We start from the raw sequence: 26,806 nt of genomic DNA, 5'->3' as shown, positions 1-26,806 counted from the left end.
AACCAATAAAATATTACAATAATACAAAACTAAAATATATTGTTTGCTGCAGACCCAGGAATGTACACAATTGCACAGAGCCATGGAAACATAAGTCTATGTCATCAACTTCATACACATTACTACTTGATCTCAGCTAGACTGTTGGGTCAATGCTGAATAGGCAAAGGAAAAATAAAGGAAAGGACTTGAATTCCTATAGCCTTTCGTGGCCTCAGGACTTCCCAAAGTGCTTTACAGCCACTGAAGTACTTTTGAAGTGTAGTCACTGATGTAATGTAGGGAAACATAGAATTACATAGAACGTACAGCACAGAAACAGGCCATTCGGCCCAACCAGTCTATGCCTGTGTTTATGCTCCACGTAAGTCTCCTCCCACCCCTGTTCATCTAACCCTTTCAGCATAACCTTCAATTCCTTTCGCCTGCGTGTGTTTATCTAGCTTCCCCTTAATTGCATTTATGACTCCTCCTTAACTGCAACTTTGGCAATCCCACAAATCCCACAGGTCCCACAAAGAGCAATGAGATGCATGACCAATGAAAGAGTATGGTATCTTTATTATTTTCATGTATTTGAATATAGAGAAACACATTTTTCACTGTATTGTGCTGGTAATTCATTCATCTGCCTGATATAAATAAAATCACTTTCAAGTTTCCATCTCAATTTGCAAAGAATTTACATGCTTGTGGAGACAGAGAAGAATCATGTGAAGGCATGTGGTATCCCAATAGCCAGTGTACAAAGTAAGGCTTCTCAGTTGCAATCCCTGGGTTATGCTATTATTTACTTAGATACTGGGCAGGAGATCAAGAGGTCAACCTGAGAGAATATCTGGCATAAAAAAACAAAAGGTAATTTTAGTGTTCTATATTATACCCCCCAACACTTTGTCCCCCCATTAAGTGTCAATGCTCCATATTAATCTCCCACCTTTTTCAAGGAGCAACGGTGCCACAAGTGGTTGTAGAATGTGAATATTATAAATGTCTTTTTTTTGCATGTTTGATAGTGAGCAATATTTAAAGGGATGCCCTTCAAGCTTTTGCCATAGAAAACCCACTCATGTCACCTTCAACTTCTCACTAGTAATACGCAAACCGGAGAAAATAATCCGTGCCCTGAAGCATTGCCTCGGGATCCTGGAGACAAGTAGGATTCGGAACTGTGCCAAATTGCACTCCCCAAGCTGTCAGTCACTGTCCCCGGGATCAGCCTGGCGCGAAAACCTTTAAAGGTTCCCACCACCAGCCAGCCCATTGTTACCTATTGTGCCGGAAGTGACGCGAGAGCGAGGCAGGTAGGCGTGATTGACAATTGTCCGGATCGGTTTCCAGGAAGTGATGTGACCGCTGGCGGGTGACGGAGAAGAAGCGGAGGTCGCTGCGGCGTTTTGAGCTGAGGAGAGAGCAGAAAGAGGAGGAGGAGGCGCCGCTGCCGCTGCCTCAGTGGGCAAAGGGGCTTCGGAGACGCGGACCTACCTTTACAAACATCAGTCTCAGGTTTGTTATCCAGAGCAAGGGCATTTTAAATCCTGCACAGGAAGCCGAGGGAGGGGGTGAAGGATCGAGCCCTCCTGAGAATAGACCTCCTCCCGCTTTGTAAAAGGATTGTAGTGGCCGGAAATTAGCCTGGGATTTATTTGCTCTCCTTATCATGTTTGTTCTGTTGCTGACCGGTGTTTTTTTCCCGACCTGACAGCAACCGAAATCAAAGGGAGCTCTTCTAGTCTTGCCCCCCCCCCCCTCCCCAGGGTTGTGCTCTTCTGCGTTTGTTTTGTTGAAATATAGGTGACATGATCTGATAATTACCTTCTGAAATGCATTTTTTATTAACTGCATATTTGACCATTGTGATTTGCCCTTAGTGTTTAAAGAGAGAATGGGTTTTGAAGATTATTGATTATGTTTTTAAAAAAACAATCAATATTTAATGTGTACGACATTGTAATGGCGGGAGGGTAGAGAACGTGACTTGTTTAAAAAAATCATTTTGCTGCAAGGCATAACAATAGCCCAAAATGATGATATGTTATTTGGCTGCTTAAGAGAATGAAGACTTGACCTTAAAAATGTAATGTCGTGTGGCAGTGCTTGCATATCATTGTTTCTGATGACCTACTGTTCACAGATCTGATAAATGTGCTACCTCTTATTTCTGTCTACAGGGTATTGGAGAAGATGGCATTCAGTAAAGGATATCGTATCTATCACAAACTGGATCCACCACCAAGTCCTTACAGTGTGATGGTAGAAACCCGAAACCGAGAGGACTGTCTGATGTTTGAATCTGGAGCTGTGGCTGTTCTCTGTAAGTAATAGATGCAGCTTACTTCGATTTTAGCCGATTTCATGTTTCAGTGGAATTTTTGCCATCCAGGCAATAGAGTTCAACAATATGTTGATTACTGGTCATTTTTCCAGTAACTCTACTATTGTGAATAACAACATTGAAGTTGCCTTCTAGTATTTCTTGACTTCTGTTTTATTGTGATTTAGGATGTTCAGACTCCCTCCTCCCTCCAGAAGTAAGATAATATATAAAACATTATATCAGTAATTGCATGAACAATTTTTCCTTTCCCTTAGAATGTGTTGTCTTTGCCTGTGATTTTATTGTTGCTGGTAAATAGTGTTCCTGATTGCTAGGATTGTAAAATAATTTATACTTCAAATAAGACTCTTTATGCAAATCTCTCCACATTTACTGAAGGAAGGAATAACCTTTTATCTTCTACCCTTTACCCCTGCCCCATGTTGTATTGGGCTAGGTATCACCTTGGGCTGAGGTGGACAGTGTGATCATCTTTATAGCTTCTAATATTGTTGCCCTTTTAAGATATACATGAGCATCCTGGGCTAATTTCCTTCAATTTTCTGTACTTGTAGCAAGGTGTCTAGTTTGTTAGTGGCATATTCTCTTGATAGCTTGGCTGAGATTAGTAGCTTGATACATGGGGAAATTGTGGATGAAGATCTGTGGTCTACCTGATAGAAGCATTACAGTGGTACTGTTGCCTTCTATAAACTAAATCCCTAATGCTAGCTTTGTAAAAGAATTGAAAAGCATTGCGGCTACCACCTTGATATAGAGAATGCAGGAAATACACAGCAGGGCCATCAACCTTCAATGACCGGTGGACGTCTCAAGGTATAGAGTGTCTAATTGACACCAACAATAATATTATGATTTAGAATTATAGTTTTTGTTTTTAGTTAATTAGACTATGTCTAAATTATATTAAATTAGACAAATCCTTGAGCGAAAGTACTTTTGGAACTGTCTTTTGGTGTGTCACCTTTATTGATTTAGTAAAAATAGGCCTCTTGAAAAGAATACTGATAGGTTCATGTTTTGGGCAGTGATCCTTAGGTTAGATGAGTTTTAATCTGAACATGAAACTACCTCATCTCTTTTCACATACTGTGTATTTTCAGAATTTTTTGTTTTTATTTCAGAATTATAGCACATGCAGTTTTTTTTTATTGCTGCTTGAATGTGTATAGTTGTTTCAAGTAATTGTTGGTTGTACTGATAAAGCATGCTATAGGAGCGTGGTGTGCGGTAGAAAAAAAAATCTAGGATGATGGACAGTATTTCAGGATGGTTCTTTTACATAAAATCTGGGAAATTTATTTTAAGTTATTCAGTTGATGTAGTGAAAATGAGAGTTTCTACTTGTTGAGCAGAACCTAATGATGTTCAGAGTTGGCAGACTGGAATGGTGTCAGTAAGGTCATGTTAATTTTATGATTGGAGGATTTCCTAAATTAATCATGTTTCCGGTTATTGCACTTTTGCCCTTTTTGAGTGAGAAGCTCAGAATTTGCTACCTTATATGTCTACAAGGTACAAGTCAGGAGTGTGATGGAATACTCTCCACTTGCCTGGATGAGTGCAGCTCCAACAACACTCAAGAAGCTCGACACCATCCAGGACAAAGCAGCCCACTTGATTGGTACCACATCTACCACCCTAAACATTCACTCTCTCCACACCGGCGCACCATGGCTGCAGTGTGTACCATCCACAGGATACACTGCAGCAACTCGCCAACGCTTCATCGACAGTACCTCCCAAACCCGGAACCTCTACCACCTAGAAGGACAAGGGCAGCAGGCACATGGGAACAACACCATCTGCACGTTCCCCTCCAAATCAAACACCATCCCGACTTGGAAATATATCATCTTCCTTCATCGTCGCTGGATCAAAATCCTGGAACTCCCTACCTAACAGCACTGTGGGAAAACCTTCACCACACAGACTGCAGCGGTTCAAGAAAATGGCTCACCACCACCTTCTCAAGGGTAGTTAGGGATGGGCAATAAATGTTGGCCTTGCCAGCGACGCCCACATCCCATGAACCAAAAAAAAATGTTGGAGTTATATTTTGATTGGTAGAGCAGCATATATGGCTTACTTCATGTAGTCACAGTTTCAGCTCTGAGTCATTATTCTAGCTGATAGTTTCGTCACTCCTTGGATCCTGAGCGGGATCGGAGGGGGTGGGGGGGATTCAGGTAAAACTGATTTTACTTGTCTCATCACACAATAAGCATCTCTTGAGCAGCACTGCAGCTGCAACGAGCCGATGACTCATCCCTGATTCAACCTGGATGTGAGAGGGGAATAAAACTAAGAATTGTAACTGGGGTAGTCTGGTGAGTTAGAACATTATTTCTCTTGAGCAATCTGGAGATCTTCAACTTGTCCAGTGAATGTGATTGATGTCTGCTTATAATGTGACTTTGGATAAGCTGATTCAGACAGGCCATAAGCATTTGTAGGAAAAGCAAATGTTACAGTCTTGTGTGGGAGAGCTGTTTTGAGTTTGGCATTAAGACACATTACTGGTGGTTAAGTAGGAAAGCTTCAGAAAAACACAAATATCATAGGTTCTGTATTGGAAGTACAGCATAGTCCATGCAGGAACAAGGTTTGTTTCAAAAGATCATTCTGTTGGCAGCATTATTTTTTAAAAAAAACAACAATTTCCCCTGCCAGTTGACTTCAAAATGTGCAGATTTTAAAAAGCTGCAAGGAGAAATGTTTCTTATGGTCAATGTTTTGGAATCTATCATTGGTCTGGATTGACACTGTAGGAAAAATATGCTGATCTCCCTACTTCTAGAATAACTGCCTTTTTTCTCAGTTTGTCGCTGATGCTCACTGAGCAGAAATCACTATTGTTTCTGCCCGAAGCAAAATGTTTTGTTTCCGTAGGGGCATAGCTCCGGGCGCAGCCTATCTGAGAACTTGAGTGTTTTTAAATTAAATTTGTAGGTTTTCACATTAAAGTGGACAAGTCTTTTGATTTGGAAATTCTTTCCTATACAGCATATTCTTGCATAGACTGCTAGACTCATACAGCACAGAAGGCCATTCGGCCCATTGTACCTGCTCTTTGAAGGAATTATCCAATTAGTCTCACTCCCCAGCTCCCCTCTAGAGGTCAGCTTTTCACTTTTATTTCTGTAGAACTAAATTTGTAGTAAGTATAACTTTCTGTTTTTGCTATAATATAAGGTTTGTAGTAATGCAGCTAGGCTTATAGGAGTGAGAAGAATAAATACTAAGATTCTTTTGTATATTTTATGACGTTATCATGTGCTTCATTTTTCTCTACTGGAACCATAGGACTTTGAAGCAATTTCTCGCTTTCAGTTTTGGGACCAGTTAGTAACAGTGGAAAGATACATTTCTGATCGCAACAAATGTTTTGGGGAGGAATTAGTCTTTGTCTTATCAGGGATTCAATGTACTTAATGCTGACACTGGTACAACGATTAAATTTATTCTGTTCTCTTGTACTATGTCTTTCTGTGAGCAAAAATATAAAAGGAAGCTATTGTTTCTACAATGTCTATTGTTAAAAAATATGTATATAATTGCAAAGGATGCCGATACTGAATGTAGGTTTCATCCATCTTCACAGGCTGGCCAAAGCAACCTGTTACCTTGCACCCACTCATATAAAATCTGTATCTTTCATCTCATCAAAAATCCAAATCCATTTAACACTATTCTGCTTCTAACCTTGTCATTCATCAATACAAAAAGAGACAAGTTTTATACTTATGTTCGCTTCCACTCTTCAGGTCATTTAAAAAGAATATGCTGCAGCCATTCACTATGAACCATGACATTTGTATTTAATGACAATATACACTAGTGTGGAATTGTTCTTTTGCTTTTCTTTTTGGCAAATTAAATATGTAATTACTCTTGCTGTAATTCTGTATATTGTTGTAATTAGTAATCTGCTTTAAAGATTAGAATCATTCTTAAAAAATCTAAAGCTTTTACAGTTAATAATGTGGTCAGTAACATGAAATTCAATGACTGTCTATCCCACTGTCACCTATCTGTTAATCATATGTGCAGATATGTAATTTGCCAGTTCTCACTAAAATAACCTGTATCTTGTAGGATATTGAAATGGCGCCACCACAGTCAGGAAAAATAACTTTTTAAAAACAGACTGTACAAGGAGGAGGGGATGGTCAGTGAATTTAAGGCCATAATCTCATCGTAAAGTTTAGATGAGAAATGTAGACCATTTTTTTCTGATAGAATTGCTGCCTTGTAGCTGCCTTGAGTGGTATCTAATATCCTCTATTTCTGCCAACCAAATCCTTTATCAGCTAACATTTGAAAGGACATTCTCTCATTTATTACCCTATTCTGAATAATGCCAGTAAAACAGTGTAATGGAATGGACTGATATATGTGGAGCCACATCACACATAAAGAACCTATATTTAAAGTGTTCATGTATACTTTATAGATCATTGTAGGTACGGTCTGCTAAGCTTATGCAAAAGGTTGTAGGAAACTAGATGACCTGATTGGTAAATTAAAATATTTGAACATAGGAACAGGAGTAGGCCATTCAGCCCCTCGTGCCTGCTCTGCCATTTGATAAGATCATGGCTGATCTGTGATCTAACTCCATATACCTGCCTTTGGCCCATATCCCTTAATACTAAATTTGGGTCTGGTTCTTTTTTTTAAATAAAAATGCTACCCACAGGACTGCTGTATGTGGCTCCTGGCCATCTCCTCTTGGGCAGAGGCCTGTCATAAATTGGGTTCTAGGAGGTTCTGAAATAGCCTGCGGTAATTTCCATCCTATATCAGGTGGTGCACCTGATGAAATTCTATTTATATAAAAAAATACTCTGGCCACTTCAGCTGCTCAAGAAAATGATGAATCTTCACATAGACTTGATTGGATTGAGTTCTGATCAGTTAATTCAAATTCAGCAGTCAAGGCAGTGGTGTGTTCCCTTGTAGAGCTCTTGTTTACATTGTTCGTTCATAGCCGTGCAGCACCACTGCACGGTGATTATTCTTTCCCCTGCTGTGGCAGAATAACACTATTTTATGATTTCATTGTGTCTTGGGAATTTTGATTCATGTATTTTTTTGTTGCAACTGAAATTATTAAATAGTACCTACTCACTTAGTTCACTACTTATTCTTGGAGCAATCCTATTCCCTAATTGGCCTATTGCTCATTTTTGCATGTAATATTTTAGCAACAATACTATACGCCTGTGAAATGCTGGCAGTTTGAAATCCCAGTCCATGGTGGGTTTAATTTGTATTGGGATTGATTTGGATCATAGGATTTATTGCATTTTCATTGTCAATTAGAGGATATTTTCCACAGCACTCTTTTATTTTGCTGCTTTCGTTCCTCTTCTCTCCTCTCCTTGAAGGTTCTGACTCGTATTGCAGCATGATTCTGCAGGCCCTTTTGGATATCTTATCCAAGGAGCCAATCTTCATGTGTTAGTTTAGGCAGCATCAACAGGCTATTTGGTTCTGGGGACATTACAGCGAAGACTAATTCTGTGGCCTAACCTAATGTTCTCACTTACTCATTTTCCTGCAGGGTCACTGGGTAGTGATCAGAAGTGGAGCCCTGCCTGTGTGTTTCCCTTACCCCCAACCCAGAACAGTAAAGGAACCCCTAACAGCTAGGCTGAAATCAAGTAACTCGGCACAGACCAAGAATGAAACCTGGGACTTTCCTGCTTTGTATAGCCCAGTGTCAAAAAAGGCAGTGTATTTTCCCACAGAGGGGTTCATTTTTTAAGGAAAGTAAATGTAATTCTGATTTAATATCACAGGAAAAATGGCTTAATGAAGTTCATTTTTTATGACCATATTGTAGGTAACTGCATCCTTGTTCTTCCTTTACTGAACTTTTGTGCATGTAAATCATTGTAAATGTAGGTTTTTCACTTTCCTGTTTCAGCAGTACATTTTAGGTGTTGGATAAGAGGCAGTGATTGAGCCATTGAAAATCAAGACTCACATGGTGGGAGAACTTGTGATAAGAGCTGGTTAACATTTAAATAGACAAAAACATCTGTAGATTATTGGTTGAGCACTTAATGTTTAAACAGAGTGTTGGTGCCATTGTTGAGAACTGCCCTGTCCGTGCAAAATTATTCCACAACACCCACTATCGTATATATTGAACATTTGTCAAGTAATTAATTCTAAGTACTGATGTTTGAGGTTGTGGCTATTTTCATTGGCTGCATAATTGAGGAGGGGTGAGGGGGAAGAGTCACATTTTACATGGGAGGAAAAGAAGGCTTTTAGGGACTTTTTGCATGTAAGTTTGTCTTGCCTCTAAGACAGAAGGTTGTGCATTCAAGCCATTCTCTAGGACTTCACAACATAATGTAGGCTGACACATCATGGCAGTACTGAGGGAATGATACATTGTCGGAGGTGCTAGCTTCCAGTTGAGAAATCTGCCTGTTCAGAAGGACGTACACAATCCTTTTGAACTATTTGAAAATCAACGCCACCAAAAACAGATTAACTGGTAATTCATTTTATTTGCTGCTTGTGATCTTGCTATGCATGGCAGGGCTGCTGCTTTTGCCTATATAACAGTTACTGTACTTCAAAAGTAATGCAGTGGTTATGAAACACTTTGGGACTTTGAGTATATTATAAAGTGCTGTATAAATGCAATTTCTTTCTCGTATATTGGGTGTCATAACAGGATACAGTCAGAGACAACTGTGGATAAAAGGTTTTGGATAAATTGCATTGAGGTATCAATTTCTCTTGCTCCAGGATCATCTTCACCAAGATCGCCGAAGTCCACCTCCATAACATCGCCCGTCTCTGCCCCTGCTTTAGCTCATCAGCTGCTGAAACCCTCATCCATGCCTTTGTTACCTCAAGACTCGACTATTCCACTGCTCTCCTGGTCGGCTTCCTACCTTGCAGCCTCCACAAACTTGAGCTCATCCTAAACTGCTGCCCGTATCCAAGCTCGCAACAAGTCTCATTCGCCCATCACCCCTGTGCTTGTGATCTACATTGGCTCCCGGTTCGGTAATGCCTCGATTTTAAAATTCTTATCCTTGTTTTCAAATCGCTCCATGGCCTCGCCTCTCCCTATCTCTGTAACCTCCTCCAGCCCTACAACCCACCGTGATCTCTGCACTTCTCCAATTCTTGCCTCTTGTGCATCCCCAATTTTAATCGCTCCACCATTGGCGGCCGTGCCTTCAGCTGTCTAGGCCCTAAGCTCTGGAATTCCCTCCCTAAACCCCTCTGCACCTCTCTTCTTTTGACGCTCCTTAAAACCTACCTCGTCATATGTCCTAATATCTCATTATGTGGCTTATTGTCAAATTTTGTTTGATAATGCTCTTGCGAAGCGCCTTGGGACGTTTTACTACTCAAAGATATAATAGAAAAACATCTAGAGAAAGAAAATATTATCAAGAATAGTTAGCATAGAATTCAGAAGGAAAGTCACGCTTGACCAACCTTATTGAATTCTTTGAAGAAGTAACAGAAAGGGTAGACAAGGTTAATGCAGCAGATGTAATATATTTGGATTTTCAAAAGGCCTTCGATAAGGTACCACATTGTAGACTCGAGCCTAAGGTCAGAGCACGTGGAGTCGGGACAGGTAACAGAATGGATGGTTAACAGTTGGCTACAAAAGAGAAAACAGAGAGTAGGGGTTAAGAGTAGCTACTCACTGGCATAAGGTGGGAAGTGGTGTTTCACAGGGATTAGTGCTGGGACCACTGTTGTTCACAATTTACATGAACTATTTGGATTCAGGAATTGGAAGTACAATTTCAAAATTTGCGGACGACACCAAATTGAGGAGTGTCGTACAAAGGAAGAATGCATCAAAATGCAAGAGGACATTAATAAACTTGCAGAATAGGTGTGTAATTGGCAAGTTAATTTCACTATAGATAAGTGTGAGCTGGTGCATTTTGGTAGGAAGAATAGAGGTCACATACTACTTGGATAATAAGAGTCTAAATGAGGCAAAGAGATCTAGAGGTACAGATACACAAATCATTAAAAGTAGTGACAGGTTAATAAGGCCATAAAAAGGCAAATCAAGCATTGGGATTCATTTCTAGAGGGATAGAATTGAAAAGCAGAGAAGTTGTGTTAAACTTGTATAGAACCTTGGTTAGACCACACTGTGAGGATATATAGGCATTGGAGAAGGTGTAAAAAAGATTCACAATGGTGATACTAGAACTGAGAGGATAAACTTATCAGGAAAGGCTGAATAGGCTGGGGCTCTTCTCTCTAGAAAAGAGAAGGCTTGGGGGGTGACCAGATAGAGGTCCTTAAGATAATGAAAGGGTTTGATACGGTAGATGTAGAGAAAATGTTTTCACTTGTGGGGAGTCCAAAACTACAGGTCATAAATATAAAATAGTCGCTAATAAATCCAATAGGAAATTCAGGAGAAACTTCTTTACCCAGAGAGTGGTAAGAATGTGGAACTCGCTACCGCAAAGAATAGTTGAGGCAAATAGCATAGATGCATTTAAGGGAAAGCTAGATAAGCACATGAGGGAGTGAGGAATAGAATAGGAGTGCAGCAAGGATCTGTGGTTGGGCCTCAGCTACTTGCAATCTATATTAATGACTTAGTGTAATGTATCCAAGTTTGCTGACGATACAAAGCTAAGTGGGAAAGTAAGCTGTGAGGAGAACACAAGGAGTCTGCAAAGGCATATAGACAGGTAAGTGGGCAAGAAGGTGGCAGATGGAGGATAATGTGGGGAAATGTGAGGTTATTCACTTTGGTAGGAAGAACAGAAAAACAGAATATTTTTTAAATGATGAGAAACTATTAAATGTTGGTGTTCAGAGGGATTTGGGTGTCCTTGTATGAGAAACAGATAAAGTTAGCATGCAGGTATTAGGAAGGCAAATGGCATGTTGACCATTATTGCAAGGGGGTTGGAGTACAAGAGTAAGGAAGTCTTACTATAATTGTACAGGGCTTTGGTGAGACCTCACCTGGAGTACTGCGTATAATTTTGGTCTCCTTATCTAAGGAAGGATATACTTGCCTTGGAGGCGATGCAGTGAAGGTTCACTAGATTAATTCCTGGGATGAGAGGGTTGTCCTCTGAGGAGAGATTGAGTAGAATGGGCCTACACTGTCTGGAGTTCAGAAGAATGAGAGGTGATCTCATTGGAACACATAAGATGCTGAGAGTTTGATTCCCCTGGCTGAAGTCTATAATTAGGGGCATAGTCTCAGGATAAGGGGTCAGCCATTTAAGACTGCGATGAGGAGGAATTTCTTCACTTAGGGTTGTGAATCTTTGAAATTCTCTACCCCAGAGGGCTGTGGATGCTCAATCATTGACTACATTCAAGACTGAGATTGATAGATTTTTGGATTCTTAAGGGAATCAAGGGATATGGGGATCGGGCAGGTAAGTGGAGTTGAGGTTGAAGATCAGCCATGATCTTATTGAATAGCGGAACGGGCTCGAGGGGCCGTATGGCCTAATCCTGCTCCTGTTATGTTCTTTTGAAGGGTATGCTGATAGGGTTAGATGAAGTAGGGAGGGAGGAGGCTCGTGTGGAGCATAAACGCAGACTTAGACCTGTTGGGCCGACTGGCCTGTTTCTGTGCTGTAGTTTCGAAGTAAAGGTGCTATATAAATGCAAGTTGTTGGTTCTGCAGATAATGGTTAATTCTGTCTATAAAGGACAGAGTTCCAGGTAGATTGCCAAAGGTAGAAGTAGTGCTTGGTGCTGGTATCCTGGGCTTCATGATGATCTAGCAATGTATAGTTCTGTGTGAGTAGTTTAGAAACATAACAAGCAAGTAGAATGCTAAGTGTGTGGAAATCAGCATTTTCATTGAGGATACATAGGCATGATGCAAAACCACAACTGACTTTTTGCATCTGCCTGGAAGTCACTGGACGAGGAAAAGATGAAGTCAAAGGGATCTAATTTTAAATTCTAAGGAAGTGCTTCACAGCAAATTTTGACATAAAATTAGAAATGCTTATTGGCATGCAGTTTATCAATTCTAGGATCTGAAATTTTAAAAGGCTGATAACAGTTTGTGAAAAGCCATTTCATCAGGACATTCAAATGTTTTTAATTTTAAAAAAAAATCAAGAGCTAGGGTGTACCTAATTGTCAAACAAAATGTGGAGTCAGTAATATCAAACAATGACTGATTAGTCTTTGTGTAAATTTTATGTGCATAGAATAATTATAAGTGAAATTGGCAACTAACTACACTGCATTTGTCCTGTTCAACTTTGTGACTCTGCAAAATTTACTTGTACTGTAATGCAATTTCCTGTTCAAAAAAAGCCAGCTGCCTCACTCATTCTATGTATTAATGGCAAGGGACCTTCTTCATCCAAACCTATCTTGTTAAATCTTCTTTTACTCTGGTAGATTTGACACTTGTAGCAGCTTAGGCTACGAGTCGTTTCTGTCATGATTCTTCAAAAGCTGAACAACTTCAGCAGCCCTATAGTATCTTGTCAAGTGACTGGTGAGATATGATTGATGATTTCTCGTTTTAGGATTCTGAAGGGACTAGATAACGTAGAGCACGACTAGCTGTCTCACCTTGTCTAGAACAGTAGAACCAAAGGACACGGCCTGCACTTGGAGGGGGGGTAAATTCAAAACTGCTCTGGGGAAACATAATTTCACTGAGTGTGTGGTAAATCTATAGAACAGGTAGAAGCAGAAAGTGTTGGTTCAATCAAATGCAAATTAGATCTCTTCAGAAAATATGTTTTGGAATACAGTATATGAGTAATTTGAGACATGATATATGGTAAGTGTTGCATGCTTGGGAGGAACAGGTGACTTTGGACCAATGGTTCTCAAAGCTGTCCACCACTCGGGATTTTCCTTGCCTCATGTCTGGGCTTGTTGTAGACTAATTGATAGAGATTGATTGCTATGATTAGTCAGCAACTCCATTATTATTGTGTCATAAGACTGCGAGGATGGTAGAAGGCGAACTAGGCGGAGCTTGATCTTTTTTAGTCTAACAATTCCTAAGTCTGGAAAGGCAATTTTGGCAGGCAATTGGATCTTGCCCAGGCCTGCAGCTGCCCTCGCCCAATGTAACAATTAAATACAAAACAAAATATGCTATACTGTCTTTTTATAAGGCCTTGGTTAGGACCCACTTAGAATTCTGTGCCCAGTTTTGCCCCCCTTGCATGGTGGGTGATATAGGGGCCCTGGAAAAGATTCAGGGGAGAGCCACTTGATTGATACCTAATTTAAAAGCTATTCGTCATTGTGTGGGAACATGGCAAAAAAGTCACTTGTTAGATCAAAAATGAATGAGCATGCTGAAAAGTGTCTGTAAGAAATGGCAACAGTGTGTTGCAACATCTCTGTAAAGTCTCACAACATTTTCAATCCAAGTCTAAACTGAACTTAATCCAGTTTTCTCAGAATGTTGGTAATGTTGAAGAAGGAACATGAATATGGCAGTTTGACCTTGAATGTGTGGGTCTTCTTCCAAGAAGCGATACTGTTGTGCTGTAGTGAGGCTGTTTTCAAGGCTCAACAGTGAAGATACTGCATGAAATAGTCTGAAGCAGTAATTCTTCCTGTTACACTATTTGTTACACCATTTAAACTGTTAAAGACTATTGAGGGAGTGTTTAGCGTCAGTTTCTGCCAAAACCATTTTGTCGAAAATGGAGCTTAGTTGCACAACTTTTCTGTCCGTTATTTCGTAAAATCATTTTAGTTATAGTAAAAATAATCTTTCTTTGGATCAGTCAACGCATAGTCCTAATGCTGAACTCATAAGCCAATAAAGTGTATCTAATCGAGACTATAGGCGACAAAAGCACGGATAAGGCATAAGCTTTTACGATGTCATCTGCGAAATCTGTCCCATGAATACATTTTACACTAAATCCAGATGTACAGATTATAGAATCATAGAATGACACAGCAGAGAAGGAGGCCATTTGGCCCATTGTGCCTGTGCCAGTTCTTGGGGGAAAAAACTATCCAATTAGTCCCACTCCCCTGCTCTTTCCCCATAGCCCTGCAGATTTTTCCTCTTCAAGTATTTAACCAATTCCCTTTTGAAAGTTATTATTGAATCTGCTTTCACCACCCTTTTCAGGCAGTGCATTCCAGATCATAACCACTCGCTGCTTATTTTTTTTCTCTCATGTCGTCTCTGGTTCTTTTGTTAATTGCTTTAAATCTGTGTCCTCTGGTTACCGACCCTTCTGCCCTGGAAATAGTTTCTCCTTATTTACTCTCTCAAAACCCTTCATGATTTTGAACACTTCTATCAGATCTCCCCTTAACCTTTGCTCTAAAGAGAACAACCTCAGTTTCTCCATGTAACTGAAGTCCTTCATCCTTGGTGCCATTCTAGTATGTGTGGTGCCCAGAATTGGCCACATTATTCCAGCTGGGGTCTAACCAGTATTTTACAATGGTTTAGCATAACTTCCTTGCTTTTTTACTCTGCCTCTATTTATAAAGCCAAGGATTCCTTATGCTTTTTTAACAACCTTTACAACTTGTCCTGCCACCTTGAAAAACTTGTGTATGTACACCCCAGGTCGCTGTTTCTGTACCCCCTTTTTAAAATTCTACCATTTAGGTTATATTGCCTCTCCTCGTTCTTCCTACTAAATGAATCACTTCACACTTCTCTGCATTAAATTTCATCTGCCATGTGTCTGCCCAATTCACCAGTCTGTATGTCCTCCTGAAGTCTGTTACTATCCTCACAGTTTACTACATTTCCGAGTTTTGTGTCACCTGCAAACTTTGAAATTATGCCCTTTATAACATCCAAGTCCAGGTCATTAATATATATCAAAAAGAGCGATGGTCCTAACACCGACCCCTAGGGGACACCACGGCACACTTCCATCCGGTCTTAAAAACAACCATAATAAGACCATAAGACCTTAAGAGATAGGAACAGGAGTAGGCCATTCGGCCCCTCGAGCCTGCTCTGCCATTTAATGAGATCATGGCTGATCTGATTTTTACCTCAACTCCACTTTCCTGCCCTTTTCCCATATCCTTTCACTCCCTTGCTGATCAAAAATTTGTTTAACTCAGCCTTGAATGTATTCAATGACTCAGCCTCCACAGCTTTTTGGGGTAAAGAATTCCAAAGATTCATGACCCTCTGGGAGAAGAAATTCCATCTCATTTCCATCTTAAACAGGTGCCCCCTTATTCTGAGACTATGCCCCCTAGTTTTAGATTTCCCCCATGAGGGGTAACATCCTCTCAGCATCTACCCTATCGAGTCCCCTCAGAATCTTGTATATTTCAATAAGATCTCCTCTCATTCTTCTAAACTCCAATGAGTATAGACCCAACCTGTTCAATCTTTCCTCATAAGACAACCGTTCCATACCTGGAATCAACCTCGTAAACCTTCTCTGAATTGCCTCCAATGCAAGTATGCCCTTCCTTAAATAAGGGCACCAGAACTGTACGCAGCACTCCAGGTGTGGTCTCACCAGCAGCCTGTACAGTTGTAGCATGACTTCCCTGCTTTTATACTCCTTCCCCCTAGAAATAAAGGTCAATATTCCGTTTGCCTTCTGGATTACCTGCTGCACCTGTATGTTGACTTTTTGTGTTTCATGTACGAGGACACCCAGATCCCTCTGTACTGCAGCATTTTGTAGTATTTCTCCATCCAAATAATATTTTGCCTTTTTATTTTTCGTCCCAAAGTGCATGACTTCACATTTTCCCACATTTTTGCCCATTTGCTTAACCTGTCAATATCCCTTTGCAGACACTTTGTGTCCTCATTGCAACTTGCTTTTCCACCTATCTTTGTATCATCAGCAAATTTGGCCACAAGACACTGTTCCTTCATCCAAGTCATTGATATGTATTGTAAGTAGTTGATGCCCCAGCACTGATCCTTGCGGCACCCCACTAGTTACAGATTGCCATTTTGAAAATGACCCTTTTATCCCGACTCTTTTGTTTTCTGTTAGCCAATCCTCTATCCATGCCAGTATATTATCCCCAACACCATGAGCTCTTATCTTGTGCAGTAATCTTTAATGTGGCACCTTATCGGATGCTTTTTGGAAATCCAAATATACTGCATCCATTGGCTCCCCTTTATCCACCCTGCCTGTTACTTCCTCAAAGAACTCTTAATAAGTTTGTCAGACATGATTTCCCCTTCATAAAACCACGTTGACTCTCCTTGATTGTATTATGAGTCTCCAAATGTCCTGCTACTACTTCCTTAATAATGGATTCTAGCATTTTCCCAATGACAGATGTTAGGCTAACTGGTCTATAGTTACCTGCTTTCTGTCTCACTCCCTTCTTGAATAGGGGTGTTATGTTTGCAGTTTTCCAATCCGCTGGGACCTTTCCAGAATCTAGTGAATTCTGGGAGATTACAACCAATGCATCCACTATCTCTGTAGCCACTTCCTTTAAGACCCTCGGATGCAAGCCATTAGGTCCAGGGGACTTGTCCGCCTTTAGACCCATTAGTTTACCTAGTGCTTTTTCTCTAGTGATAGTGATTGTTTTTAGTTCCTCCATCCCCTTTGCCCCTTGATTTTCTACTATTATTGGTATGTTATTAGTGTCTTCTACTGTGAAGACAGGTACAAAATATCTGTTCAATTCCTCTGCCATTTCCTTGTTTTCCATTATTATTTCCCCAGTATCATCCTCTAAGGGACCAATGTTTACTTTAGCTACCCTCTTCCTTTTTATATATTTGTAGAAGCTTTTACTGTCAGTTTTTATATTTCTTGCTAGTTTACTCTCATTTATTTTCTCCCTCTTTATTATTCTTTTAGTCATCCTTTGCTGGTTTTTAAAGTTTTCCCAATCTTCGGGCTTACCAGTAATCTTTGCCATGTTGTATACTTTTTCTTTTAACCTGATACCATCCTTGACTTCCTTAGTTAGCCATGGTTGGTTCACCCTTTTTGCGGAGTCTTTCCTCCTCACAGGGATATATTTTTGTTGTGAGTCATAAAATATATTTTTAAATGTTTGCCACTGCTTATCTACCATCATACCATCTAATCTGTTTACCCAGTCCACTTTAGCCAATTCTGCCCTCATTCCTTTTATAATTGCCTTTATTTAAGTTTAATACAGTAGTTTCTGACACAAGATCCTCGCTCTCAGAATTTCACATCCAGTTTATCATGTTATGATCACTGCTTCCCAAGGGATCCTTTACTTGACCGTTCACCACTACTCCCTGCTTTCTGTCCCTTAGCCAATTTCCTATCCACGCAGCCATTGCCCTTTTAATCCCATATAGATCAGTTCATAAGAACGTAAGAAATCAGAATAGAAGTAGGCCATGCGCCCCCTTGAGCCAGCTCCACCATTCAATAGGAACATGGCTGATCTTCTACCTCAACTCGGCGGGAAACAGTGAGAGCGGAGCGGGGATAAAAACAGCGCAGAGCGAGAGCTCACCAGAGCGGCGGGAAACAGTGAGAGCGGAGCGGGGATAAAAACAGCGCAGAGCGAGAGCTCACCAGAGCGGCGGGAAACAGCGAGAGCGGAGCGGGGATAAAAACAGCGCAGAGCGAGAGCTCACCAGAGCAGCGGGAAACTGAGAGCGGAGCGGGGATAAAAACAGCGCAGAGCGAGAGCGGACCAGAGCGGCGGGAAACAGCGAGAGCGGAGCGGGGATAAAAACAGCGCAGAGCGAGAGCGGACCAACTGGGTTCTGATCAAAAAAATCAAAGTGACGTCACAGGTAAAGCAGGTGGGTGGTTGGTTGGTGAGTATTTCTTTTTCTTAGAACTGTGGGCTAAGTTACAATAAAACCAGGTAACATAACCACATTTATAATTAACTAATTAACTAAACTTAAGGTCTGCAGGTTTTATAGCAGGTAGTGTTTTTTTTTAGTGAAGCTAGGTCCCTAGTATAGTTAACATTTTCTAATTTCAACGTAATTTAAAAGGGGTAACTAAGCTAAGGCAAGTCATGGCAGCAGAACTCGCACCCGTGATATGCCCCTCCTGCAAGATGTGGGAAGTCATGGACACTACCAGTGTCCCTGCCGATCATGTGTGCAGGAAGTGTGTCCACCTGCAGCTACTGACCGATCGTATCTCGGAGCGAGAGCTGCGGGTGGATTCACTGTGGAGCATCCGCGATGCAGAGAAACTCGTGGATAGCACGTTTAGCGAGTTGGTCACACCGCAGGTAAAGGGTGTACAGGCAGGAAGTGAATGGGTGACCACCAGGCAGAGTAAGAGGTGCAGGCAGGTAGTGCAGGGGTCCCCTGTGGCCATCCCCCTCTCAAACAGGTATACCGTTTTGGATGCTGTTGGGGGTGATAGCTCACCAGGGGAAGGTGACAGCGGCCAGGTTCATGGCATCGTGGCTGGCTCTGCTGCACAGGAGGGCAGGAAAAAGAGTGGCAGAGCTATAGTGATAGGGGACTCGATTGTAAGGGGAATAGACAGGCGTTTCTGCGGACGTAACCGAGACTCCAGGATGGTATGTTGCCTCCCTGGTGCAAGGGTCAGGGATGTCTCGGAGCGGCTGCAGGACATTCTGGATGGGGAGGGTGAACAGACAGTTGTCGTGGTGCATATAGATACCAACGATATAGGTAAAAAACGGGATGAGGTCCTACAAGCTGAATTTAGGGAGTTAGGAGTTAAACTAAAAAGTAGGACCTCAAAGGTAGTAATCTCAGGATTGCTACCAGTGCCATGGGCTAGTCAGAGTAGGAATGACAGGATAGGTAGGATGAATACGTGGCTTCAGAGATGGTGCAAGAGGGAGGGATTCAAATTCCTGGGCCATTGGAACCGGTTCTGGGGGAGGTGGGACCAGTACAAATTGGACGGTCTGCATCTGGGCAGGACTGGAACCAATGTCCTAGGGGGAGTGTTTGCTAGTGCTGTTGGGGAGGGTTTAAACTAATATGGCAGGGGGATGGGAACCAATGCAGGAAGTCAGTGGGAAATAAAGTGGTGACAGAAACAAAAGGCAGTAAGGGAGAGTGTACAAAACATGACCGGACAGATGGTCTGAGAAAGCAGGGCAAAGACCAAGGGAAGTCTAGATTAAACTGCATTTATTTCAATGCAAGAAGTCTGATGGGCAAGGCAGATGAACTCAGGGCATGGATGGTACATGGGACTGGGATGTTATAGCTATTACTGAAACATGGCTAAGGGAGGGGCAGGACTGGCAGCTCAATGTTCCAGGGTACAGATGCTATAGGAAAGACAGAGCAGGAGGTAAGAGAGGAGGGGGAGTTGCGTTCTTGATTAGGGAGAACATCACGGCAGTAGTGAGAGGGGATATATCCGAGGGTTCGACCACTGAGTCTATATGGGTAGAACTGAAAAATAAGAAGGGAGAGATCATAGAATCATAGAAGTTACAACATGGAAACAGGCCCTTCGGCCCAACATGTCCATGTCGCCCAGTTTATACCACTAAGCTAGTCCCAATTGCCTGCACTTGGCCCATATCCCTCTATACCCATCTTACCCATCACTTTGATAGGATTGTACTACAGACCCCCAAATAGTCAACAGGAAATTGAGGAGCAAATATGTAAGGAGATTACAGACAGCTGCAAGAAAAATAGGGTGGTAATAGTAGGGGACTTTAACTTTCCCAACATTGACTGGGACAGCCATAGCATTAGGGGCTTGGATGGAGAGAAATTTGTTGTGTATTCAGGAGGAATTTCTCATTCAGTATGTGGATGGCCCGACTAGAGAGGGGGCAAAACCTGACCTCCTCTTGGGAAATAAGGAAGGGCAGGTGACAGAAGTGTTAGTGAGGGATCACTTTGGGACCAGTGATCATAATTCCATTAGTTTTAAGATAGCTATGGAGAATGATAGGTCTGGCCCAAAAGTTAAAATTCTAAATTGGGGAAAGGCCAATTTTGATGGTATTAGACAGGAACTTTCAGAAGTTGATTGGGAGAGTCTGTTGGCAGGCAAAGGGACGTCTGGTAAGTGGGAGGCTTTCAAAAGTGTGTTAACCAGGGTTCAGGGTAAGCACATTCCTTATAAAGTGAAGGGCAAGGCTGGTAGAAGTAGGGAACCTTGGATGACTCAGGAGATTGAGGCCCTAGTCAAAAAGAAGAAGGAGGCATATGACATGCATAGGCAGCTGGGATCAAGTGGATCCCTTGAAGAGTATAGAGATTGCCGGAGTAGAGTTAAGAGAGAAATCAGGAGGGCAAAAAGGGGACATGAGATTGCTTTGGCAGATAAGGCAAAGGAGAATCCAAAGAGCTTCTACAAATACATAAAGGGCAAAAGAGTAACTAGGGAGAGAGTAGGGCCTCTTAAGGATCAACAAGGTCATCTATGTGCGGAACCACAAGAGATGGGTGAGATCCTGAATGAATATTTCACATCGGTATTTACGGTTGAGAGAGGCATGGATGTTGGGGAACTTGGGGAAATAAATAGTGATGTCTTGAGTGTACATATTACAGAGAGGGAGGTGCTGGAAGTCTTAATGCGCATCAAGGTAGATAAATCTCCGGGACCTGATGAAATGTATCCCAGGACGTTATGGGAGGTTAGGGAGGAAATTGCGGGTCCCCGAGCAGAGATATTTGAATCATCGACAGCTACAGGTGAGGTGCCTGAAGATTGGAGGGTAGCAAATGTTGTGCCTTTGTTTAAGAAGGGCGGCAGGGAAAAGCCTGGGAACTACAGACCGGTGAGCCTGACATCTGTAGTGGGTAAGTTGTTAGAGGGTATTCTGAGAGACAGGATCTACGGGCATTTGGAGAGGCAGGGACTGATTAGGAACAGTCAGCATGGTTTTGTGAGTGGAAAATCATGTCTCACTAATTTGATTGAGTTTTTTGAAGGGGTAATCAAGAAGATAGATGAGGGCTGTGCAGTAGACATGGTCTACATGGACTTTAGCAAAGCCTTTGACAAGGTACCGCATGGCATGGTAGGTTGTTACATAAGGTTAGATCTCACGGGATCCAAGGTGAGGTAGCCAATTGGATACAAAATTGGATTGACGACAGAAGACAGAAGGTGGTTGTAGAGGGTTGTTTTTCAAACTGGAGGCCTGTGACCAGCGGTGTGCCTCAGGGATCGGTGCTGGGTCCGCTGTTATTTGTTATTTATATTAATGATTTGGATGAGAATTTAGGAGGCATGGTTAGTAAGTTTGCAGATGACACCAAGATTGGTGGCATTGTGGACAGTGAAGAAGGTTATCTAGGATTGCAACGGGATCTTGATAAATTGGGCCAGTGGGCCGATGAATGGCAGATGGAGTTTAATTTAGATAAATGTGAGGTGATGCATTTTGGTAGATCGAATCGGGCCAGGACCTACTCCGTTAATGGTAGAGCGTTGGGGAGAGTTATGGAACAAAGAGATCTAGGAGTACAGGTTCATAGCTCCTTGAAAGTGGAGTCACAGGTGGATAGGGTAGTGAAGAAGGCATTCAGCATGCTTGGTTTCATTGGTCAGAACATTGAATACAGGAGTTGGGATGTCTTGTTGAAGTTGTACAAGACATTAGTAAGGCCACACTTGGAATACTGTGTACAGTTCTGGTCACCCTATTATAGAAAGGATATTATTTTACTAGAAAGAGTGCAGAAAAGATTTACTAGGATGCTACCGGGACTTGATGGTTTGACTTATCGGGAGAGGTTGGATAGACTGCGACTTTTTTCCCTGGAGAGTAGGAGGTTTAGGGGTGATCTTATAGAAGTCTATAAAATAATGAGGGGCATAGATAAGGTAGATGGTCAAAATCTTTTCTCAAAGGTAGAGGAGTCTATAACGAGGGGGCATAGATTTAAGGTGAGAGGGGAGAGATACAAAAGGGTCCAGAGGGGCAATTTTTTCACTCAAAGGGTGGTGAGTGTCTGGAACGAGCTGCCAGAGGCAGTAGTAGAGACGGGTACAATTTTGTCTTTTAAAAAGCATTTGGACAGTTTCATGGGTAAGATGGGTATAGAGGGATATGGGCCAAGTGCAGGCAATTGGGACTAGCTTAGTGGTATAAACTGGGCGACGTGGACATGTTGGGCCGAAGGGCCTGTTTCCATGTTGTAAACTTCTATGATTCTAACTCCACTTTCCCGCCCTACCCCCATATCCCTTGATTCCCTTAAAGTCCAAAAATGTATCAATCTTAGCCTTGAATATACTCAACAACTGAGCATTCACAGACCCTCTGGGATAGAGATTTCCAAAGATTCACAACCCTCTGAGTGAAGAAATTTTTCCTTAGGTAAGGAGACCAAAATTGTACATGGTACTCCAGGTGTGGTCTCCCCAGAGCCCTATATGATTGTAGCAAAATCTCCTTACTCTTAGCCTTTATTGCAAAGGGGCTGGAGTATAACATACTATTCGCCTTCCCAATTGCTTGTTGTACCTGCATGTTAACTTTTTGTGATTCGTTGCAAGGACACCCAAATCCCTCTGACTACCAACATTTCTTAATTTCTCACCTTTTAAAAAATATTCTGCTTTTCTATTCCTACCAGATTGGATAATTCCACGTTGTACCCCATGTTGACTCACTTAACCTGTCTATATCCCTTTGCAGCCTCTTTGCGTCCTCCTCTCAGCTTATTGCCCCACCTAGTTTTCTATAGTCAGCAAACTTGGATTCGTTGCACTCGGTCCCCTTATCTCAGTCACTGATATATATTGTAAAGAGCTGAGATTCAAGAACTGATCCTTGTGGCACCCCACTAGTTACAACCTACCTGAAAATGAACAGTTTGTTCCTGCTTTCTTTTTCTGTCTGTTAAGCAATCCCCAATCCATGCTAATATATTACTCCCAATCCCTTGAGCTCTAATCTTGTATAACAGCCTGTTTTGTGGCATCTTATCGCATGCCTTTTGAAATTCCAAATATACTGCATCCACTGGTTCCCCCTTATCTACCCTGCTAGTTACAGTATCGAAAAACTCTAATAGATTTGTTAAACACGATTTCCTTTCCATAAAACCGTGTTGACTCTGCCGAATCATATTATGATTTTCTAAGTGCCCTGTTACTATGTCCTTAATAATAGATTCCAACATTTTCCCTACAACTGATGTCAGGCTAACTGTCTTATAGTTCCCTGTTTTCTCTCCCTCCTTTCTTGAATAGCGGGGTTACATTTGCTACCTTCCAATCCATTGAGACCATTCTGGAAGATCAAAACCAATGCATCCACAATCTCTGGAGCCACCTCTTTTAAAACCCTAGGATGTAGGCCATCAGGTCAAGGGGATTTGTCAGCTTTTAGTCCCATTAATTTTTCCAGTACTTTTTTTTTCTTTACTAATCTTAATTACTTTGTTCCTTACCCTCGTTAGACCCTTGGTTCCCCACTATTTCTGGTATGATTTTTGTATCTTCGACTGTAAAGACAGACACAAAATATTTGTTTAACGTCTCTGCCATTTCCTTATTCCTCATTATAATTCCTCCTGACTCTGCCTCTAAGGGACCCACGTTTACTTTCGCTAATCTCTTCCTTTTTGCATTGTAAGCCTCTTTTAATCTAATACTATCCTTAACTTCTTTAGTTCGCCATGGTTGGATCACTTTTCCCTTGGAATTTTTATTCCTCAAGGGAATGTATATTCGTTGAGAATTATGTATTATTTCTTTAAATGTTCGCCATTGCTTATCTACCGTCATATATTTTAATCTAATTTCCTAATCTACCTTAGTGAACTCGCCCCTCATACCTATGTAATTGGCTTTGTTTAAATTTTAGACCCTAATTTCAGACTTAACTACATCACTCTTAAACTCAATATGATATTCTATCATTATGATCACTCTGCCCCAGAGGATCCTTAACTATAAGATTACTAATTACCCTCTCTCATTACACAATACTAGATCTAAAATAGCCTGTTCCCTAGTTGGTTCCTTGAGATATTGTTCTAGAAAACTGTCTCTAATGCATTCCACTAACTCATTCACCAAACTACTTTTGCCAATTGAGTTTGCCCAGTCTATGTGATGAATGAGTCCCCCACAATTATTACATTACCCTTGTTACATGCTTCTCTAATTTCCTGATTTATACTCTGTCCAACACTATAACTACTGTTCGGGGGCCAATAAACTACTCCCACCAGCATTTTCTGTCCCTTGTTATTTCTTCGCTCCACCCATACTGATTCTGCATCCTGATTTTCTGAGCTAAGGTCCTGTCTCACTACTGTTTTATCTCATCCTTTATTATCAGGGCTACCCCCCCTTTTCCATTTTGCCTATCTTTTCTAAAAGTCAAGTACCCTGGAATATTTAGTTCCCAACCTTGGTTATCCTGCAACCATGTCTCAGTAATGGCTACCAGATCAAACCCATTTATCTCTATTTTTGCCATTAATTCATCTATCTTGTTACGAATACATCATGCATTCAGATAGAATGCCTTTAATTTTAACGTTTTACTATTTTTCCCTGATGTGACCTTGGTCAATAATGCCCTGCTACCTTTGTTAAACTCTCTGTCCTTTCCTGACACACACTGCTTGTCTTTACCCAAATCGCTACTCTGCTCTACAGCCTTGACTTTTCTGTTTAGACTTATAAATTTACCCTTACCTGTCCCTCACCCCCCCCACGCCATCCCGCCCCCCATTAGTTTAAAGCCCTTTGTACCGCCCTAGTTATTCGATTTGCCAGGACACTGGACCCATCCTGGCTTAAGTGTAGCCCATCCCAACGGAACAACTCCCTCTTTCCCCAGTACTGGTCCCAGCGACCTCTGAATTGAAAGACCTGCTTCCCACACTTTTAGCCATGCATTTAGCTATCTAATCTGTTTGTCTCTATGCCAATTTGTGCGTGGCTCAGGTCGTAATCCAGAGATTATTACCTTTTGAGGTTCTGCTTTTTAATTTGGACCCTAGCTCCTCAAACGCCCTCAGCAGAACCTCATTTTAGTTCTACCTATGTTGTTGGTTCCTACGTGGACCACGATAACTGGATCCTCCCCCTCTTTCTCCAAGTTCTTCTCCAGCCGTGAGGAGATGTCCTTAACCCTGGCACTGGGCAGACAAGACAGTCTTCGGGACTCCTGGTTGCGGCTGCAGAGAACAGTATCTATCCCCCTGACTATATTATCCCCTGATGTGGAGATGCCGGTGATGGACTGGGGTGGACAAATGTAAGGAGTCTTACAACGTATGAGGTCGACAACGTTGGCCGAGTCACAGGAGTATGAACCGTGTACCTGGTGGGTGGTGTCCTCTCGTGTGATGGTGGTATCTGTGTCGATGATCTGGCATGTCTTGCAGAGGTTGCCGTGGCAGGGTTGTGTGGTGTCGTGGACGCTGTTCTCCTGAAAGCTGGGTAATTTGCTGCGAACGATGGTCTGTTTGAGGTTGGGTGGCTGTTTGAAGGCGAGTTGTGGAGGCGTGGGGATGGCCTTAGCGAGGTGTTCGTCGTCATCGATGACATGTTGAAGGCTGCGAAGAACATGGCGTAGCTTCTCCGCTCCGGGGAAGTACTGGACGACAAAGGGTACTCTGTTGGTTGTGTCCCATGTTTGTCTTCTGAGGATTGTAAACAATTTTACAACACCAAGTTATAGTCCAACAATTTTATTTTAAAATCCACAAGCTTTCGGAGGCTTCCTCCTTCCTCAGGTGAATGTGGAATTGAAATCCTCGAACCTATCGCATTTATAAATCACAGAACAATGCCTGGTGATTAGAGAGTCTTTTCAACTGCCCGTTGCCAAGGCAACCAAAGTGTTCAGACAGATAGGTGTTACCGACAGGCCCACCGAATATACAAACGGCCAGAACTAAAAAAAAAACAGATGATGTGGAGATGCCAATTAAAAAAACAGAGCGAGAGAGGTAGAAACATAGAAACATCCAGAAGGAAAAGACAGCAATTGACCCGTTATATTAAAAACAGATAACATTTGTTCGCTGGTGGGGTAACGTGTAGCGTGACATGAACCCAAGATCCGGGTTGAGGCTGTCCTCATGGGTGTGGAACTTGGCTATCAATTTCTGCTCGACGATTTTGCGTTGTCAAGTGTCTCGAAGGCCGCCTTGGAGTACGCTTACCCGAAGGTCGGTGGCTGAATGTCCTTGGCTGCTGAAGTGTTCCCCGACTGGGAGGGAACCCTCCTGTCTGGCGATTGTTGCGCGGTGTCCGTTCATCCGTTGTCTCAGCGTTTGCATGGTCTCGCCAATGTACCATGCTCTGGGGCATCCTTTCCTGCAACGTATGAGGTAGACAACGTTGGCCGAGTCACAGGAGTATGAACCATGCACCTGGTGGGTGGTGTCCTCTCGTGTGATGATGGTATCTGTGTCGATGATCTGGCATGTCTTGCAGAGGTTACCATGGCAGGGTTGTGTGGTGTCGTGGACGCTGTTCTCCTGAAGGCTGGGTAATTTGCTGCGAACGATTGTCTGTTTGAGGTTGGGTGGCTGTTTAAAGGCGAGTATTGGAGGTGTGGGGATGGCCATAG

The 26,806-nt window shown here is 42.0% G+C and overlaps 1 protein-coding gene across 1 annotated transcript in view; it reads left to right on the top strand.

The window, feature by feature from the left end:
* Positions 1-1,368: 1,368 nt before the first annotated feature.
* Positions 1,369-26,806, top strand: part of synj1 (synaptojanin 1) — a 131,040-nt gene continuing 105,602 nt past the window's right edge. Inside the window, exons 1-2 of the mRNA XM_067993188.1 lie at positions 1,369-1,506; positions 2,172-2,314. Of these exons, the coding sequence (XP_067849289.1) occupies positions 2,185-2,314 (130 nt within the window). The 5' untranslated portion in view covers positions 1,369-1,506; positions 2,172-2,184. The remainder of the gene's footprint in view (positions 1,507-2,171; positions 2,315-26,806) is intronic.

This window comes from Heptranchias perlo, chromosome 11 (genome assembly GCF_035084215.1).
Source record: "Heptranchias perlo isolate sHepPer1 chromosome 11, sHepPer1.hap1, whole genome shotgun sequence".
Taxonomy (NCBI): domain Eukaryota; kingdom Metazoa; phylum Chordata; class Chondrichthyes; order Hexanchiformes; family Hexanchidae; genus Heptranchias; species Heptranchias perlo.
The sequence above is the reverse complement of the archived record's forward strand: the minus strand, read 5'-3'. Positions and strand labels throughout refer to the sequence as shown.